Source organism: Hoplias malabaricus, chromosome 10, assembly GCF_029633855.1.
Source record: "Hoplias malabaricus isolate fHopMal1 chromosome 10, fHopMal1.hap1, whole genome shotgun sequence".
Classification (NCBI taxonomy): Eukaryota; Metazoa; Chordata; class Actinopteri; order Characiformes; family Erythrinidae; genus Hoplias; species Hoplias malabaricus.
Genome location: NC_089809.1, coordinates 29,020,607 through 29,041,657, shown reverse-complemented (window position 1 = coordinate 29,041,657; position 21,051 = coordinate 29,020,607). Strand labels below are relative to the sequence as shown.

At 40.0% G+C, this 21,051-nt stretch overlaps 1 protein-coding gene across 5 annotated transcripts in view; it reads right to left on the bottom strand.

Annotated features, from left to right (window-relative positions):
• Window positions 1-20,589, bottom strand: part of phactr4b (phosphatase and actin regulator 4b) — a 45,453-nt gene extending 24,864 nt beyond the window's left edge. For 4 of the 5 annotated variants that reach the window (XM_066683809.1, XM_066683811.1, XM_066683814.1 and 1 more), the window contains exon 1: window positions 3,435-3,647. In XM_066683809.1, coding sequence (XP_066539906.1) covers window positions 3,435-3,489 — 55 coding nt within the window. In that variant the 5' untranslated portion in view covers window positions 3,490-3,647. Of the gene's footprint in view, window positions 1-3,434; window positions 3,648-6,273; window positions 6,319-6,823; window positions 6,931-20,386 lie in introns of those variants that run through there. The other variant, XM_066683813.1, reaches the window with a different exon arrangement.
• Between the last annotated feature and the right edge of the window lie 462 nt (window positions 20,590-21,051).

Sequence of the window (21,051 nt, the reverse complement as noted above, 5' to 3'; positions counted from 1 at the left end):
GGTCTCCCAGTATTTTGCAAGATCAGTGTAAAGAACCCAGTTTCAGCTTCTTACTAAATGTAAGCAAAGGGTAAAGACAGACGTAAGTAATTTGGACTTTATTGGAAAAATGGCAAAGTGGAAACAAGAAAAACAAACAGAGACTCACCCCACGAAATACTCCTAAGCCCAGGAGGACTACATGTAGAGGCATAAATAGAGAGAACAATTAAGAAACACGACATGACCGATCTTCGCATCATTAGTGTCTTTAAATACTGTTTAACAGCACCGCAGCTCCTTCACCGACTGTTACAAGTGCCGAGAGCCACTGGGGGCACCATTTTCATTTGTAGTCTATTAAAGCCCATACCATCTCTCCATGTTTGTTGTTGGGTTTTTTTTTTTTATTTCAAAATGCATATTTCTCCAAAATGTATATTCTCATAAACGTATCATTGTGTTTCAAGCATGGCATAGGATTGATAGGTGGGACTTGAACGTTTTGATTTAATAATCGGTGGTACTTGGTCTAAAAAGTTTGAGAACCACTTGCTTAAGGGAATGGATAGACAATAGCTGTATCACTGGTTCAGAGGCAGGCATGAAGCCTGGAGCAGCTTGCATGGTTACGCAAGAGTGTCTCCACTGGGAGAACTCATGAGGAACACCACCCTCCCTCTCCCCTTCCCTCTCGTGATTGCACTCAACACCCCCTCCCCCAACCAGTAACAGTGCCAATTCCACTCAGAACACACTGTTAGTGAGCAAGTGTCATGCTAAACATCATTACATGTCCAGCAGTGATGCTACTTAAACAATTAGCTTAATCTACAACTCCATATACTTTCCCAGAGAAATACAGTAATTGAAGGCCAAGCTACATAAGTGGTCACGTTTTCACCTTTATAGCTTTTCTCCACTATAATGCATTGTTGTAGGCTCTAGTAAGTGGTTCTTACAGCATCCAGAAACATGACATTTTGAGAAACTGAGAAGTAGCCATAAGTGAATCCAGTGATAGTAAAGGCAAGTCCAAGGAAACAAAGAGTCCTGTATTGAGACGAAACCTAGCCGTGCTGTTTGACTGGTCAGTTGGCTGAGGAGAACTAAGGGCCTGACTGACTACTGCTTGCAGAAAGAAACCCTTAGCTGTGTTTTCTGTCTCCACTGCTGATGAGGACTCTCCCCCGTTTCCTCCTAGACTGAGGGAAACGGTTATAATTGTTACTCAGATTTTCATTTGTTTCTCCATAATTTAACTATGTTTTGTTTTGAAAAGGAGAGGAGGATGAGGTAATGGCAAGGTTTAACACTATAATTTGATGTTTAGTTCACATGAAATCTCAGACCTATCCAGCCCAAGACCAGGAATGTAATGATAGAAAGTGTGGGAAAGTGCTGATAATCAAGCATTTACAAAATGTAGATCTTATTTTCTATCTTCACAAATTGATATAAAATAAATAAAATGCAGACAAATATATTGATCAAAATGTTACAGATACCATTGTGTATTACTAATTAAGACACAGCGGCTTTCAACATTTGTTAAATTCCTGCATATTAGCACACAAACACATATTTCTAAATAATATCCAGAGGTGTCCAGTTATAACCAGTGAGGTCCAGCAACTGTCTATGCAAGGATCCCATGTGTGCATAACTGGCCTTGCACTCTGTGGGTGGATAGGGTGGACCACCCTCCTCCCAAAACTCTCAGTATGGTGCTAGCCAATGCATGACTCTTAGCTAATATAAGATCGGAATAGTGAGCATTCCACTCCAAATGCAATGTGATGTCCACAGATATTATAGCAGTAGTGGGGGGACTGTCTTTAAATGTCTCACAGGAAGCATGTGCTGCCATTCCACTACTTATCATCATATGCTAAGAAAACCTAGACAGTGGGTGAAACAGGTAATGAAGATTGGAGAGAAAATGGGGTAGAATAAAAACACAACAAAAGATTTTGTGGACCTCTGCCAGAAACACCATCTCGGTTGGTCTAAGATCCATTTCTTATCTGAAAGCTCAGTCTTCATCAGAGCAGGTTAAGTGTGTGGTATAAGCTGCAAAAAATATACAAATAATAATAATATATATTTTTAAAAGAAATCCAGGGTCAAATCAAGTTCAAAGTAAATAATACAAAGGAAGCAATCCTGACCTCTGCTTGGTTGACAGAAACCTCAGTGTACAGAATACACAGTGGGTTAGGCCCGTGTGTATGCATCAATCACTGCCTAAATGGCAAACATAAAATGACTGAGCCAAGACTGTTAGGTCTAACATGCATCTTAGCAATAATATGAACCAAACATTGATTTCAATTCAAAACACACTTGTTTACATAAACACTGTTGCTGTGGTTACTGAATGAGATTTGAGCTTTATCTCCCCTTTTCAGAGCTTACAGATCTACAAATATAACTGTGACAGCCACACAAACTAGCACAGCATGGAGTACTCCTCTTTAATCATCTCAGTCATCATAATACACAAAAAAATGAACAATAGCATGAAAATGAAATCACCTTAATTCCAGTCTGAGCAAACACAGAAGGATGTAAACACTAGCAGTTTAGTTTTCCTAACATGAAGAAAGTGTCGGAATTTAGAAATGACTGGAGAATCACAATGGCAGGAACTGCTGCACCAAACAATTCTTGGACATGAATATTCCTCAGGGCCAATATAAAAGTGTTTTCAGTGCCTAAACAAGAAAAGCAACATCTGCTGATATTTTAAACACTTGGAAAGGGTGGGCAGACATTTTGAGGCTGAAAACTTCTTAGATAAGAGCTCATAAGAATGAGAAGCACTGCTTAAAAGGACAGGGCTGGATTCAATCCAACAGTATTATGCACAAGTACTACGGACGGGACAAACCACCTCAGCACTTGAGCTGGTTGTTACAGTCTCTGTTTTTGCATAAAATGTGTCAAAATGTAAATGCCTGATTCTCTATTTAGCCGAATGAATCCAGATTTAGAACGGTCAGTCACCTGACTGCTTTCAAACAGAGTGAGGGTCTATCAAACAGAGAGAGAAAGAGATTTAATGCATCTTTTGATACTATTTTAGTCCTTTTCAGAAAACACCAGACTCCTGCTGATTTTTTTAAGCTGTGCTAGCTGCACGTAGCAAAAATTCAGATCATGTCCTTGGAGCAGATAAAAACCTCCCTTATCCTTTACGTTATGTAAACTTGTCATGTATAATGAACCAAGAGGAAATTTGAAACACACACATTTCATGTGTACTTTCTTTTACTAACAGACCTCAGGCACATTTTGCCCTTTTTCTATAAAGGTACTGCTTACAAGATATAACGTGTTCTTATAACAATTAAAAACTTGTTACTACATCCAACAAGTTAAAAAAACAAGTGTTTGTTTAATTGTAAGCATTCAACATTTTTTTACACCAGAGATTAATTCATGTAACTCACCGATGTGTGTCCTGGAGTCCTGAGATGCCGTCTCCAAAGAGAGGCTCTGTCCCATGCTCGTGGCCCTAAAGGCCACTGCCCTGGAAAGGGCCCACCTCCTCGCTGGACAACAAAGGGTCCACCTTCTTCACTCTGGCTTGCCCTGGATCCCAAGCTAAAGGGCCTCTTTCCTGCCAGCTTACGTCTCCTTCTCACGCTCTTTTTCTCTGTCCTATCCGCTGATCTTTACGGCTCTCGCTCTTTCTCTTAGTAACTCTCACGCCAACATAACCTCCCTTCTCCTCTCCTGGCGCCCTGCTCTCCTCCCTCTGTTACTCCCCACCCCTTTCCTTTACACTGACCCTCCCTCCCTGACTTTATAAATAAGCCTGCAGATCAGTGCAACTCCAGATGGATGCCTATCATTCCAGAGAGTGAGGGTCAAAGTGCAAAGTGTGTGCATGTGTGAGAGAAAGAGAGAGTGAGAGAGAAAGGAAAGGAAAGAGATTAAGGGGCTACTCCGTGGAAGGCTGAGAGACACTTAATTAGAACGATATGGTGAACAACATGAAAAGAGGAGTGGAATCCCACTGATTCATACACAGACTGCTAGGAAGGAAAACGGCTTCAAGTTTTTTGTATTATTCAGGTTCTGGGAGTAGTATAATGGACACAGTACTTTTTTACTTAAAATGTACTGTTTTATTAAAGCTAGTCTAAATCCAAAAGTAACTTTTGTACCTGGACTTCAGGTCATTAAAAAGCTGTATGTTTGACATCCTCATTTCACTACCCCTACTGATCGTTCAGCTGAAATTCTGAGCTAGTAAAAAAACACCCTCCCTTATACAATGTTTCAGCGGAAATATGAAAATAATTAAATAAATCCTTAGAGTTCATCATTTTTATATCTAAACTGGGCACATTTAACTTCTATATAACAGAGGTTCCAATGTTTCAGGCTACATTCACATTTTCCTTGTTTATATAAAGTTGAACATGTTATACATATTATAGAACTTTATATATTATATAATGTACTTAAACACAAAAGTTAATAAACGAATAAATACAATAAAAACAGTAAATACAATAAGCAAAAGACAGACTCAGTCCTGTTCTAGGCTGAGATTTGGCCACTAGTGTCACCTATCTCAAGACTTATTACCTATATAACAAAGACCTGTCTAAAAATAAAATTCTCTAGGCAACAGGATGAAACAACATCATCTGAAACAACACTCATTTTCATTACTGACAAGGTCAGAAAAGTTTTTTATTATTATTATTTACAAATTGAGACTATTCCTTGTGAACTTTATTTATAATGACAACGTAAACAAAAAAGTTCACAATTTAGCACCACCCTCTAAATCCCCTGAAAAACAGACAGCGTTCTGCCCCATAGACGAAACAGCGAGGGATACCCCCTAGCGGCCACTCACTAGAATTCCAAGCACGCCCTGCAGGGTCCATTAGATGAAAATGAGTGTGAACATGTGTAGCGTATAAAAATGATCCCATGACAGGCTAACCCTGTTGAAAGAGGGTGGGGGTGGGGTGGAACTGGTTCACATGAGTAATGTCTCATTCTCTCTGAAGCTACCACTTCAGATTCAGTGATTTGTACTAAGCACTTAATTGACTGATTAATTACAAACAGTAAGTGTGCTTTCACAGTACATCACAAGCCTCAAAGACACAGGCCAGGAGAGATAGAGGGGGAGCCAGCCCTGTTTAAAAGGTGGAGGGGGGGGACCCACACAGTCTTAAACTAAACAAGGTACTAACAATAACTACATAGAAGCTTGTTGATTCAAATAGAACACAATATGTTAACATTAATGATTTAATAACACAGTTAAAAATATTTAAATCTTTAAACATAACCACTACATACTCCAAGGAATTAACAAACATATTCTGAAGGGGAAAAAAATGCAAAAGCTTGAGGTTTTAATGTAACAGCAAAGTCAAATACAAACAAACCTTTCTTTCCTGTTGCAACTGTGAAATCCCCAAACCATGCAAAAATAATGCTGCACTAAGGCGCGAGAGACAGAGCGAGCGAGAGAGAGAGGCAGAAGCAGAGGCAAGAGAGAGGCGAGAGAGAGAAAACGAGTGAGAAAGTAAAAATAACTAAACAAAAATGAATTGAATCCAGAACTCCAACCTCAATGCATTCAGAAAATATTCTGGTAATGCTTCCACTGGTCCAGCACAAAATTCAACTCTCTGTGTTTTAGTGGAAATAAATCAACTCATGAGTGAGCTGCGTCCCTAATTCTGTGTCCTAGTTACAACGTCTACACTGGGGCGCTGGTCCAAACACACAGATCCTGCTGGTCGGTTCTGTCTGAGCCCAGAACCTGGCAATGCTGTGACCTGGAAAAACGAGCTGGGCTCAGCTGTGTGAGGAAGTAGGGACAAAATGGTCTGATATCTTAATGCATTTTAGGGGTGCCTACCAGCTGTTTGGATTCATTTTTTTCTGATTTGCGCTTAAAAGCTCTGCATTAGTTTCCATGATGCTAACTAAACTTGACACAAAACTCCCCCAATGAAGTATTCCATGATAGAAACGGACTACTAAACCTTTCGCTGTACCAAACAAAGCATGGGAGGTAATCATGTTCAGTGATGTTTCTTGATTATGAATGAAGATGAAATAGATTCAGTTTAGTTATAGGTCTATTTCCACAAAGTGGTGCTATACACAAGCATTTCAATGTGCCTGATATACAACCAAGTTCTATTTAGAATGATAAACATTCAACATGCACTCCATAGCCATTCATTCCCCTCAGTGACAAAGCTAGAATACAAACCAGAATGTGTGCTTTGTGAAGTAATCACTTACCACGATTTTCCATCACAGAATCTGACACAAACCACTGAGTATATCCTGTGGGTAAAAAGGAGAATATCAGCTTAACAAATGACATAAGTAGTTTTGACATACAATTCACTGAGAGTGCATACTGTGACACAATCTGTTATAGAACTGGTTATATGAACATTTGCAGACTGTTGCATCCTCTAAGTGAGGTATAAGCTCCAGCTAAGAGACTTATGGCCATTTTTGTGGGCTATGATGGTGGATGACACCCCCATATCTAAATGAATTAAAACAATGTGATTAATGTTTAAGTTATGAGTTTATATCTCACACACACACACACACACACACACACACACACACACACACACTTACTTAAAAGGCAATATATGTAAAACATAATTTTAGATAATTTAAGACTTCAGAAACTGACACTATAGAAATAGAAGAATCTCAGATATGACAGTGACTAAATAGTCCAGGGAAGAGACATGTTTGAGAAACTTTGGGCCCAGAAAGTCTGAACCCTCATGTCACTGTAAAGAACTGAAAGCAAATACTGGAAACGTACAACGTAGAAGGTCATTGGCCTTGTGAGGGGGTTATCGTCCTCAGTACATCCAGTTCACAGGTCTCAGACCAGGAGATAAGGCTCATGAGATCAGGTCTACTGACACCCTGCAAGGAGTGGAGAGGGAGAAAGTGAAATAGAAAAGAGAGAGAGAGAAATTTAAATCAACAGCAGGGACAGAGGACCACTTAAACACTTAAACTAGCACACTGAGACAGGGTGATCACAGGCTAATGGGAGTCATCAATAAAGCAAGACATGCTCAAGTGCCCCCATAAAGAAGATGCCCTCTAATGCTTCAGCCTCTGGCTCCATACAATGTCTGGATAAGCCTGGTTATTTTACTTGGGCTTGCCTTTACAAAAACAAAAAGGAAGGCAATTTGGTAGCTTTCATTATTGCCTTAGACACATTTTTCACACCATTAACTTCAAATGGCAACCATTTCCTATAATACTCTTAAAATTAGAGGACATCGTGATATTAGTTAGCAGGTGAAGCTAAGGCCTTCTTCATTTCAAAGTAAACGCTCTCCAGGGAAATGTAAAGGTAATGGGAGACTCTTTAGAAAAGGTGACAGTGTTTTTCAGTCATGTCAGAAGAACCAACTCTGATTCCTTAAAACACCTTTAAACTGAGGGTGTGAAATGTCTAGAGATCATATACGTAACGTCAATATTCTATACTAATTAAAAAATTTTCTTAGGACAATATTTCAAAGATAAAAATCATTTGCGGCCTTTATTTTTAAGGACATATAAGCACACAAATGGAGAAGAATGGAGATGGTATACCATTTCAGGCCAGATGCGAAAAGTGACAGGACGACAGGTGTATGTATGAAACATAAAGGAGGAGAGGTGGGTGGGGGGAGAGTACGAGTGAACAGAGAGAAAGCAAGATAGGGGTAAGGAGCAGTACAGAGTGTGAGAAATGCTAATGAATATCTCCTGAGTCAGAGCGATCGATTAGAGTGAGACTAGCAGCAGTGCTTTTTCAGCTCAGTTTCTCTCTCACATCCGATCACAGCAGCAGATAAGAAAGAGCAGAACACTGGCACGACACGAACACGGCTAGCTCTCTACAGATGATTCATGCAAGGTGAAAACTGACAAATTCACCAGAGTGGGTTTCTAATTTGGAATACATTAAATGCAATGCAGCTAGAACATTAAGATCAGTTAAAAACCATTTGAGGTTTTTCGTTATTACACAAAAGCCAGATACGCAAGTGTGGAAGAGGTGTTTTTCACATTATTTTAAATGATGCTATCTTGAACAGCTCTGCTGGAAGTTTTGCTTTTAACCAGGACAACGAAGGTCAGGCAGTAATATATACGTTCTGTATGTGCTCAGAGGTAGAGGGAGGTACACCAACAGTTACATAAAGCAAAAGCACAAAGCACAAAACAAAAAACACAAAGGTTATGCTAAGCTTTTTTGTTGAAATGTCTCTGCTCATGTGTGGTGTATATTTTTATGCAAAAAGTGAGAGAGGTGAATTGTCAATAAGACATGCAGAAACTGTAAGGTTAAAAAAGTAGATGTGAATGGTTTTGTAATAGGATTTTTCTTCGAACAGCTGAGATATTGCAGTAGTGTCTCAGTAGTTACCAACATCACAATTTCAGCTTTCAGAATCACATGAACATGTATCAGAAGACACAGAAAAAATAAAATACATTGATGTGACCACATTATGTGGTGTATAGCTCAAGGACATGCTGTAAGAATAATTAACAACACAACAATTCAGGTTTTCTGGACTCAGGATCACGTGTATTTGAGAGGAGACACATACAGCCTTGCTGCTGCTACACGCAATTTGTGGTAAGCTTCACAAATTAAATTGTTTTGATCTAGAATTTAATAACTACTAAAATTTCTTTTGTGAAGACTATCAGATTTTTGCATAAAAAATATATATATATTTAAAAATATTTATCAGAGAGTTGTTTACATTTGTTTTGTGCTGCTTTGCTGAAATGTCTGCATTTTGCCACCTTTATAATAGCAAATTCAAGTAGCACTAAAGCTAATTTCTACATATTTACATGTTTATACATCAGCATATATACATAATATCTCTCTAATGGCTAGCTGTATCAGCCCACAACGCTTTAATTCCTTCATCCTTAACTCAAATGTGTTAATCTCACTATTATTTTAGTGTACCTTTTAAATTAAACAAAATGATAAGTACAAACACCATTTCCAGAAAAGTTGGGATGTTATACAAAAAATACAATGATGCAAAAATCGTTTAAGACCTAAAGTTTATAATTTAATAAAAAAAATAGTCATTTGTTGCCAGCAACATTTTCCAAAGGACAGGAGGGCAAGGAGGGCAACAAGGGACTGGTAAAATTGTATAGTACTATAAAAATAAACATATTAAGGATATTTTCAAACAGGTCAATGACATAGCTGGATTTTAAAATACTTAAAAGAGACTCTGAGACTTTCAGAAGATGGGGAGTGTATGGGCAAATACTGAATGATTTCTCAACTTCAAATAGTAAAGGACATATGGAAGTACTTGTTTATTTCAGCAAGACAAAGCCAATCCACCTCCTGTATGGGTTACTACAGCATGCCTCTTTAGTAAAAGTGTTCAGGTGCTAAACTAGCCATGACCCGTCATGCCAATTAGTGCATTCTTAAAAGATAAACTCTATAATGAAGACTTAAGCTGTAGATCTACAATCATACAGCAAGGAAGATGGGGAAATATTTTACATTTAAACTAAAGCATTTGTTTTCCTTCTTTCCCAAATGATTTCAAAATGTTGCAGTAATTATAATCATACACCAGATAAGATGTAAAACCCTATGCCAATCCATTAGGGCTTCACATAGGGCACACCCCACTCTCTTCCTACTGGCAGCCACACAATTTCTATTGTTCCAATCCTACAGCTACACCCTAAGGCTGCTGTGGCCATTTATGATACCATCAGCAACCAGCTACCCTTAACATCTACGGTTACTCATTGAGCCCATCACGAGTACCCAAACCACCCACTGCATCACTAACTCTTCACAGGGGTCATCATGTAGGCACCTCCCCTCGTCAGTGTTTCACTGAATTAACCCCACGACACCTCCTGAAGGTTCAACAGTGAAGTCTGGTGTCCCAGACACACCCCACACCAAGCTAGCTTTACAGTGTTATCTTATCCTTAAACATCAACAACCATAAATCCACACTGGTCTCCCTGGTGACTAGAGCTGTTCCTAGCACCACAGGCACTGTTAATGCATGCTCAGTGCCACCAGTTCCATGTGATCTATGTGCACTACATCACCAACCACCACAACAGCACCTCTACAAGGCATTTCCCCAACTAGTCTATGTTCCCCTTATCCACAATCACTGAGTAGACCTTTCAGCTGTTTCTGATAATGCCTTCAAAGCTGCCCTTAGTTTCCGGCCCCTGATGCCGAACTAAACAAGCAGGGACGTTGCAGACTTAGCTACAAATCCCATAACACCTATCTCCACCGGTCTTACATGTGCCTGCCACCTGCGCCCCCTCACCTCAGCCGCCAGTCAGTGTATTTCAGCTTCTTCCTTTCAAATGCTTTGTCTACTGCATCCTCAAATGGAACTGTTAACTCTATTAAATAAATTATCTGTTTACTTACAGCGTACAGCACCGTATCTGGCCTCAGTGTAGTTAACGCAATGAACTCTGGGACCTGCAGTTATTTTCCTACGTCCACCAGAAATTTCCAATCTCATGCTTCACCCAATCTACCAATATTTATAGCCTGTGCATACTCTCGAATATGTTCCCCCTCACACACTTACCTCTAAGCTTTTGCTATCCAACAAACATGCTAAAACCCTTAGAACCTGATTATGTCTCCATGTATACTTCCCCTGCGACAAACTAACCTTACAAGCTGATTGAATATGCTTTCAGCATGCCAAGCCCTGTACATAATCTACAACTAGGGTCTTCACCGAGCCACTGTCCAAGATTTTGTGAAGTTGGAAGGACATCATAAGTTGCTGCAAGCAAAAACTTAATACGACTTGTCTAAATCGCCCACAATTCTTGCCAAATGATTTTCCGCTTCTCTAGATTATCCCAGTGAATCCACTGGCCTTCTTTTGCCTGTGACACTGCTGCTGTACATTGTGCCTCCTCTTCCTGATTGTAAATAAATCTAGCCATCATTTGACTTCTCTCTGGTGATGTGGCCTTATTAAATGCTTCAAATGAAATCACCTGATCCAAGACCCGCTTTTCCACTTTGCACTTGGCCAATCGCATCCCTTAGCTCTAATGAGCTCCTGGGTTCCACTTCCTTCCTCCTAAAGTTGCTGCTTTAACAGACTTCTAGACCGTTGAACTTTCAACCTTGCCAACCTAAGATTATCATTTAATTTCCCTAGCAACCACTGTGTGCAAGGCGCAATAGTCGTCAAGGTCATCATGTTGTCCATGTAAGCCCTGATTGGGGGAAGCCGAGTACCATCATGCAACCTCTACCTGCCTACAACCCACTTAGAGGCCCTGATTACTACCTCCATTGTTATAATAAATGCTAATTATGAAATCGTACATCCAGACATTATACCCATTTCTAACCGCTGCCATGATGTAACTAATTCCCCTGTACAAAGCAAAACTGAATGTCCTCAAAATATGCTTTAACAAGCCTAGTAATCTTACCTGGCACCTGGAAAAATGTTACAGTTTTCCAAATACATTTGTGGCACTGAGCCAATTGCATTCGCTAAATCTAGGAAAATGACATGTAGATCTCTACGCTCTTTCTTTGCTGTCTGAATCTGATGCCAGATCATGATGCTATGTTCCAAACACCCTGCAAAGCCAGAAACCCCTTTCTAAATTAATTTGTTTGCTTTCTAATAAGCAGCAAGTCTTCATGCTTTCACATTAAGAAGACTGTTCTATGCTCACAGCATCTTTCACCTTAGGGATAAGGATCCCACCTGCTCTTCTCTACTCGTCTGGAATGATCCCTTTCTTCCAAACTATGACCATCAACCTCCACAAAAACCTCAAGACCTTAGGTGCATACTTGTACACCTGATATGGCACACTATTAGGCTTTGGAGTAGAACCCGCCTTTGCATGATGCACCACATCTTGAACCTCAGTCTATTTTGTTGGGCTAACCTCCATTTGCTGCTCTATTTCACCTAGTGGTGGAATATATTGTAGCAACTCTAGCTCCTTTGCATTATACTTATAATTGAAATGCTCCTCTAATTCCCTCTTTTTAAACTCCCTGATTTCTCCTTACCAAATAAGGTCTTCACAAATTAAAAGGATTCCTAAAGAACACTGCCCTAGCATGATCCACTGCTCTTCTTAACACTGCCAACCTACCCTTAAGCTCTATCTGTAGTACTTTAATGCCCTCTCTTTCCTTTTCCCCTACGTGCCTCCACTGCTTTTTAAGAGCTTTTAACTCCTGTATTAGTTTATCTATTGTTAAACTAAGAGGATGCAAGACAGTGGAATACTATTTTGCCCTGTGACATGCATTTAGAGAGTTCAGAAAAATATGAGGGAGAGAGAGAGAGAGAGAATATTGCAGAAGGAAACAGGGTTACCTTAGAGCACTAATTTTGAAAATGCAAGGAATGAGTTTATTCTGGAGTGACAACATCCCTCATTGGTGTTTGTTTCTGACATTTTAACTGTTGTAATGCTTAAAACAAAGTGATGGCTACACTAGAAATGCATACATTTTTTGCAGACAGTAAATGCTAGGGTTAAGCATAAGGAGGTTAGCATGATTTTGAGCTGTGACAGATAGCCACAGCAGCTTCACATTTTTGAGGTTTCAGACACCAAAATAATCCTAAAACTTCAGAGCACTTCCTCAGGCATTATGGGCTTTGCCCAAATGTGTAAATGTGAATGAACTGCTTCAAGTGCCAAGGGGATGGAATGGGAACATCTAAGCATTAGGCCCAATGCTAACATCTTGACCCAATGTAAAAAAATGACTTACTTCTAGACTGAGCAGTTGTTTAAAGTAAGAAGAAAATCTTGTCATTTCAACATAAAAAGACACTTATTTTTTAACTGGTTCATTACGTGTACTGAGTCTGTACCATGTCATTGTAACAGAAAGTGGCCAGCATGCAAATGGATGTGACATGATTATGATGGAAAGTAAGGGAGACACTAATTTATTTATATCACTTCATGTTAAGATGAGCCAACCAAAATTGTAAGAATATATTTTGAAGCTATTTCCATTGTAAAAACAGTATCAAATCCTTACTGGTATAAGTATGACATATGTTAAAGTGAAATATGCTTAAAAGTTACAGATTATGTTTCTTAAGGCAACATACAAAAATTACAGCTTGTTTAGCTGTTATCCAAAATAAAAAAAATTGTGTGTGTGTATATATAAAATGTGCAGTTCATGTAATTTCATAAAGTTAATGTTTTCTGACTGTTCTATGGATTTGTGGCAATCAATAAAGTAAAAAAATTTATTCATCCATCTGTCACTGCTGCACAAATACCAACACTGAAACCACCTAGGACTGTACCATTGATCCTTGGAAAAACTCCACATTCAATACTGCATTATTTTCTTCCAGATCAGGATGAACTCTACAAAATAATAATAATAATAAATTGTTTATTTATGTGCGTTTGCACCCTGGGTTGCCCTGCGAGAACCTTACTGTAATCAACAAGGCTACTGCAGCTGCACAGTACGTGCTAGTTTACTGAATGATAATCTGTAGCAACTTCTCCACCAACTGTATGACTCACTGACTAAGACAAAGGGTATGCTATCCATTTTTTTTCAGCAGCACTATTTCATAAATAAAGAGCCTTTGTCTTTGTTCAGGTAAAGTATGTTAGACATATTTACGCAGTGACCTACTCAAAACGCTTTCCAGAAAGGGCATTAATTCCCAAGTACTTTGCCCAGCAAAAAAAAAAAAAACCTGACTGAAATATGCTGGTGTGGTGACTTCTGCATAACAACTGGATTGAGACAATTCTAGACTAGAAAATATATGCTTCAGTAACAGCTGACGCCACAGCTACAACTTCAGACTAAGAAAAGCTAAATGATATGAATGTGACAGCTGATATAAAATGCTGAGTGGATGGACTGGAGATAGTGTTGGGGAAGGGTCCCGAAACAGATCAGATGTCAGTGTTTCCGTTACTGTAAGTCTGCTCTGTTTTTTCACACCACAGCACCCTGTAGAGGCTGTAGATTGTGGTGAATAACACACAGGGACATGGAAGCATGTGCACGCCACTTCCCTTACTATGACAAAGCATGTAAGTTTGTAGATAAGTATAAATGTTATATAATTATGAGACAGATTACTTTCATAATTTGCTCATTGTTCAGCTCCATTACGACGGTAGAAATCTTGACCCAGCAAGCATAAAACTTCATCTGAATGAATGATTCAGCTAGTTATAGTTTGAAAAAATTACCGTGGTTCAGAAATGGAAAGAAACAGCTAAAATAATAAGGTAGCCAGGTGTTTGTCTCCTTCGCACACACACTTCACTCTAGAAGACAACAGAGTGACAGACAACCAGTCATTTCCTATGAGAGGAGGTGATTTTTAAGCATGATTTAGGAGTATCAAAGAACAATAATTTGAGTAGATACCAATGAGCTATTAAGTGAATGCATGATGTAACCGCTGAGTCTGACAACTCCTAGAACCAATCACTATGACTAAAATCCCTACTGGGTACACAACAAAGAGAGACCACACAAGCACCCGTGAGTACACCCACAAGAGACAAATATGGGACACTAGGAGAAACCTTCTAGTGTCGCTTTCTAGTGTTAACGTGGGGTTAGAGTCTATGCTTCTCTGTGAGCAAATGAGGGGCAGATGCTGCCCAATCAAAAGCCAATAGTATAGCTAAACACACTGATGGGTATTTGTCAGTTTCTTTCCATTGTATCAGTTTCTGTCGTAGAGCATATAGCAGTCATTCTAAGAGATTTGGTAAAGTTTTTATATTTCAGAGTGAGTGTGGCTTTATTTTGATTCAAGATTTATGAAATAATGATAAATAAGCTTTTTAAAACATGCCCAAGTCTTCAAGTCTGTTAAAGTTGTTAAAAAGGACAATGCTTCAGAATACCCAATACAGAAACATGTAGCAACAAAATAAAAAAAATGGTTTAAATTATTTGGGTCAGCCATACATGTTTGCAGTATCATGACTGCACCATGTGTTCATGATCAGTGCCAATTTAGCTAACCAAGATGACGATGCCCATATTGCTCATATTAATCACTTACGAATTAGAAGTCATCATGCATGCTACTTCAGCCCACTGGCAAGTGTCAGTTACCTCACACATGGCCATATTCACGAACACACAAAAACACACACACACATACACAGCACCACCACAGCCTCCCTGAGGATGGGAAGTGTGAAAATGGGATGTAACTGGCCTAGTTCCTGTTTGAGCATTAACTCCTCACAAACCATCATGCACCAGTTAGGATGTGACTGTTAAAAAAGAACACCCTCAGGGAACAAAGACCAGATAAACTGTAAATTAAACAGGGAACTTACGTAGCATCAAGCAAAAAGAGCACTGTGGTCTCAGCAAGCTTTAATACTGACTCTAAAACATTTATACATGAAAGATCTTAGGTTTGATACACTGTTTTACTTTGGAAAGTACTGTGAATCAATGTGTCATTGCATGACCTTTACTGGACAGCTTTCTCCCTTAATCCAAAATGTCTGTAGGAGAACATTAACAACCCATCAGGTACCACATCAAAGTAATGAGGCAAAAAGCAGAAGTCATGAAGCCTAAATAACAATGACAAAAACGAACCAAAGTAATTCTTTGGTTTAGTACAGAGAGAAAATGTTGTGCAGAATCAAACAGCAGTAAACAAAAGTGCAAAAATTCGGGGAAAAAAAAATTCTACATTTAAAAGTCACCTATGTGCAAGAAAAGCATGGTCTATATCTTTAATGCCTAAGAATAGCTTAACACACTTAAAAGTAGGCTTAGTGTCCCACATCATGCTGCGGCACCAAAAGGGTTCTTTCTCCAAACACAACCAACAAAAAAAAAAAAAGGAAATGGAGAAAAGGATGACAGCGGACGCATTTGCAAACTAACTGTATCCATCTAACATTCCCTTACAGTTATGTAACGGTAACAAGAGAATGTGGCTTGTTTGAGTGATCTTTAAATATTATCCCACACTATGAAAAAGCACGTCAGTCAAAGGCTTAGATTCAGCTAGAAACAGCCAGTAACAATGCTGAGAATAATCGGTATCTATGCACACGAGGCCAACAGTGAGCTCCAGTTTTGCAGTGAGCTGCCAAATTCAGGGGTGAGATGTGAGGAGCGGAGCACCACACAGAAAGCTGACCCAATGCGTTTATACTTACAGAAGTTTCTCCTGATGCAGGCCTATATCTAAGGGTAGAACGTCTGTTTGGCTGGATGTGTGTCTGTGTGGGGGCTGTGAAGTGAATCTTGCAGGCTGCCTCCTCCACACAGATCTGACCACAGATCACCTACACATCTTTGGACCCCTCTAGAATGGGCAGAAGGCAGCCTTCGTTCCCATTCCGGACCCATTCTGTACGTCATAGCCACGCCTGTCCCAGAAAATCTATTCTCACCACAGGGACACATGGCCCACTTTACAAGGAGTCCAAAACGCTGCTGTCCTCTGTCCTCTCCGAACTTTAGTCCTGAAGTCATTTTACCTGCAATATCCTGTAAACCTATAGACTTTCTGGCCGTAGGGAGGGTCTAAACCTTCAGCCGAGCTGAAAACACAACACACCGATTCCATCATCAACACACCTGAGAACTGCACTACATGACACCACTGACATAGACACCATTTAGAAGTTGCAGTAAAACGAATCACACTTGACACAGGACCAACCTCCACCATTAATCTCCTCTAAAATGGAATTGCATTAACAGAGCTGGTCATGAAGCACTTCATTTCCAGTAAATGGTCTTGAAAATAGAACACCCTGACAGCTGTCAAAGTGTACTGAGAGGTGTTTGAGATATTCTCCATGCCACCACCTCAATCAGACTTGATTACCCTAAAGCAGTCAAATTGGCTGTAAATTAATAACCTGCCTAAATATAAAACAGGCACACTGAACAGGCAACAGAAATATTACACTATCTTCAAATGGAACTGTCACTTCTCCATTACTAATGCCTTTTTTCCACCAGGCAGAGTATGGTACAGCAAAATGCAGCTATAAATCCGAACCTGAAATTTTACATACCATTCGTACGGTACCTGTGTCCATTCCTTTTCACACTACAGAACCTTAAAAGTAGGTGGAGTTAGTCTAGTGTGCTCAGGCAATTTCTCACACAAATCTAATGTTAACAGTAAACATTCGGAACAAAGTATCCAGAGATTTTTGGCTGTTGGTATTGTAGACTCTATATTATATAGGCTCTGTGATGAATACATTTAACCAATAAGTAATTTGACCATTATTAGTTCCTCCCATACATTCAGGCTCAGGCAGCTTTATATTTTAGCAAGAAGGATAGCTAAGCACCAGTAAGGAGGCTGAGATATCACACTGCACACTGTAGAGCCTAGGAGCAAGAAATCTAAATCTTACCCCATGTTCAATTAAATGACAAATTTTCATTTCAGATACAAACCTAAATAACAGTAATGTTTTGGTTCTAAACTGGGAAAAAGGCAGTGGTGCATAAAGTAAACAACTTTTCCAAAAAGGCTGACACTGCATGAAAAAGGTGTCAGATTAATGTCAGTTCAGGGTACATCCACTCTCAAAGAAAGGTACAATAAAGGTACATTATTGGTCATTATAGTAAAGGTACGTTACCTTCTCTCCTCCCAAAGGAGAGGTGAATTTGTAATCTTTCGTTATAGAACTGTATAGAATAAAAGAATGCAATATAAATCCTGGAGACAAAAGGGGGCATATGAAATCAATATAAATTTTAAATCAAAGATGGTTATAGAATAAGGTACAGTTATGTTTCCTAATATATGGTACGAATATGAGGGTAGCACCACACTGACACTTTATCATATTAATGTAAGCAGTTAGTCACGCTTCAGCTAATCAAGATTTCAAGTTCACAGAATTCATTATATATAACTTCACATTCATTAAACTAAATAATTACCAGACTGCTTTTGACATGATTAATATTTTAAAACATGTATTTTCAATCATTCATTGAAACCACTTGTCAAGTTCAGGGTCACAGTAGGTCCAGAGCCTACCCAGAATCACTGGGCAGGAACACACCCTGGAGGGGGGGCTAGTCCTTTGCAGGAAAACAGACAATCACACATTCACTCACACTTATGGACACTTTTGAGTCGCCAATTCACCTACCAAGGTGTTTTTGGACCATGGGAGGAAACCGGAGCACCCGGAGGATAAAAAATGTATTTGATATTTGTTTAATTAAGAAAAAAAACAATTGGGTTCACTGAAAATTCAAAGTGTGCACATTTTCTCCTTAACCATATAACACATTTCTGGTGTCCAAATTCTGCTTCTTTATTTCAGCACTGGAACTTTTAGGGTACTATAAAAGAAATGGAGCTCTCTGTTAACTATACTCTTTTTCTTCTATTAAAACGCGTGGCCAAAAAATTAAATCCTCTTACTCTAAGATCCAAGATTACTCTTATCATATAGTATACAACAATCTGTAATTTTAGAACGACAAAGTGCACCTAAATGGGAAATGGTGTTGATAATAATGAACTATCCCAGTAAACATTTAGCCGTTGATTCAACGTTGAAATAACGTAACGACTGCCGTCTAATCAACGTTCTCGTAAGTTTGAAAATGAAAGTTGAAAAGACGTCCGAACACAGACATTGAAAAGACGACTATTAGACGTATTGTGGACGTCCATTGACGTTGTTAATTGGTCCCGAAATAAATGACTTGTATAAAAGGCATTTTGGACGTCCACTGACGTTATCGATTGGTCACCACTTGATAACTAACTTATTAAGATGAATTTTGGACGTCCATTGACGTTTAAAATATGTCCTTGACCGACAGACTACTTTTAGACCTATTTTTACTGGGATGGGTACAGAGTATTGAGGTGCACAACTTTATTTTCTTGGCCAGGCTGAGGAACACTGAACTGTGGTGAGATTAGAGGGCTTGATTTTTTAATCATTTCTTTAACGGAATGCGTTAATTGTGGAAAACAAAATCCCATTCCTGCAGAAAGATGCACACAGCGGCACAGTCTCGAGTATATCGTTCCATATTCATTAATGAAGTCCAAGTTTCTCTTAGCCTCAGAAGACTGTCCTTCATCCTACCTTGAAACAGACGGAGCATTTCAATCTCGCGCGTGCAGCGCTCCTGCGGACGGATCGGACACACACACACACACACACACACACACACACACACACGGCTGAAGATCAGAACCGTGTCCCGGTCTCCGGAGCCACCGCGCCATTAACATCATCGACCACCAGCCCGGGCGAATCCGTCAGCCTCGTTCTCCCGATGTCGCTGCTGACTGTACATCTATCCACTTATGTGCCGATGTTGAACATGAAACTGCCATCTTTGACAAAGCGAAAGCGGCTCCTCTCCGAAGCTCAGTGATTCAGTGGTTGCTCATTCCTGCAGCTGGTGTTTAGGATCAAGCTCAGAGAACAGGAGATATCAGACACTGAGACTAGCTTTAGCCCCTCGGTTCCAGCCTGGACAAAACCTCGTGTCTCCATTTTATATCTGTGCTATTTTATCATTTTAAATAAGTGGAAAATGTCAGTTGCTTGTAGCACAGTATTAAATCGAGCTGTGTGAAGGTTTCACCACAAAAACTCTAAAACACACACATTTCAAATGAACACTTCCCCCCTTTCTTTTGTAAGATACAGTTTTGGAAACGCGGTGTTTTGCGTGTGTGGTTTTCTGGGGTTAAGCCCCGAGGTTCTTACGCGGTGATGCTTTGAGTGAAGCCCACAGTAGATCTGACCACATCCACTTTAGTCAACAGTCTACGGCTGGTTCAGTCTCTCAGCACTGCGCTGACAGGGAAAAGACCGGCCTTTAGGTCTGAGTTATTCGTCCAGGGCAGCGGTGTGATAATGAAAGCTAATAGCTGAGTGGACTAAAAGCGTTTTTTCCGCCGGTGCCAAACAGATCGTTGTTGTTGGATGCACCGCGGACGACGAGAGGCGCCTCGACGTTGCTCTATTGTATCATTCATTCAGAGCACAGCCTTTGTAAGTTTGCTGCCAAAGAAACTATGAATACAAACCGTGAAACCGTGAAACAAAGCAGGCTACGGACTGCCCGTGGACGACAAAAAAAGCCCACTCTCACTCCGCTCTGCAAACCGCTTTCTAAGCCGCTTTTTTCCTAAATCACCAGACCTACAAGTTTCGCTGGAAGAGGCGCGGACTGCAAAGGATCATATCCATTATTTCTTCCCAGATTTTCGTCCTCTCTCACTTTCCCCCAGTACAATCTGCTCGGTCCGTTCTCTTGTAGATTTGCAGCAGTTCTTACCTTCCTCTGAGCTCTGCGTGTCCAGGTCTGTGCTCTTCTCTTTCTCCCAGTAGTTTACAGTCTCCACAAACACGGCCGAATCTCCGCCTCTCACTCTACACACACTCTCACACACCACTCAAACTTCTCTCTCTCTCTCAGTGATCCAGCCGGAAACCAACTCCCAACACAGTCTGGGATATGTAGTCCAAACACGGAGAGCACGGTGAGCGTTTCTCAAAGGCTTGAGGTCTTATAGCGCCCTGCGGTCTGTGCCATGAACAGTGTGGGGCCTGCAACAGAGCCTTACGTGTCTATAAAAGCACACTGTCCTACACAACATTTAGTGCTCTATTTGGTTTGAGGAAGCCATAAATACACGCCTTACTCATTGGATTACTACGTAGGGAGTAGGGATCATTTGGGATGTAGCCAATCTCCGAGTCAACGCAGGGAACTTCAATACCCATGAGCCTCTGCGAAGGAAGCGAACCCCCGCGTAGCGTTGAAAATCTCTTCTAGGATTTTCAGGGAGCAGAGCAGCGTTCACTTTAGTTATCCCTGGAAACAGATCTCTCTCGCTCTCTCACTCACACGCACGCGCACACACACACACAGTAATGAACAAAAATCCTACATATTTCACCAGACATTTCATAACTTGTCTATAGCATTATTTATTAAAG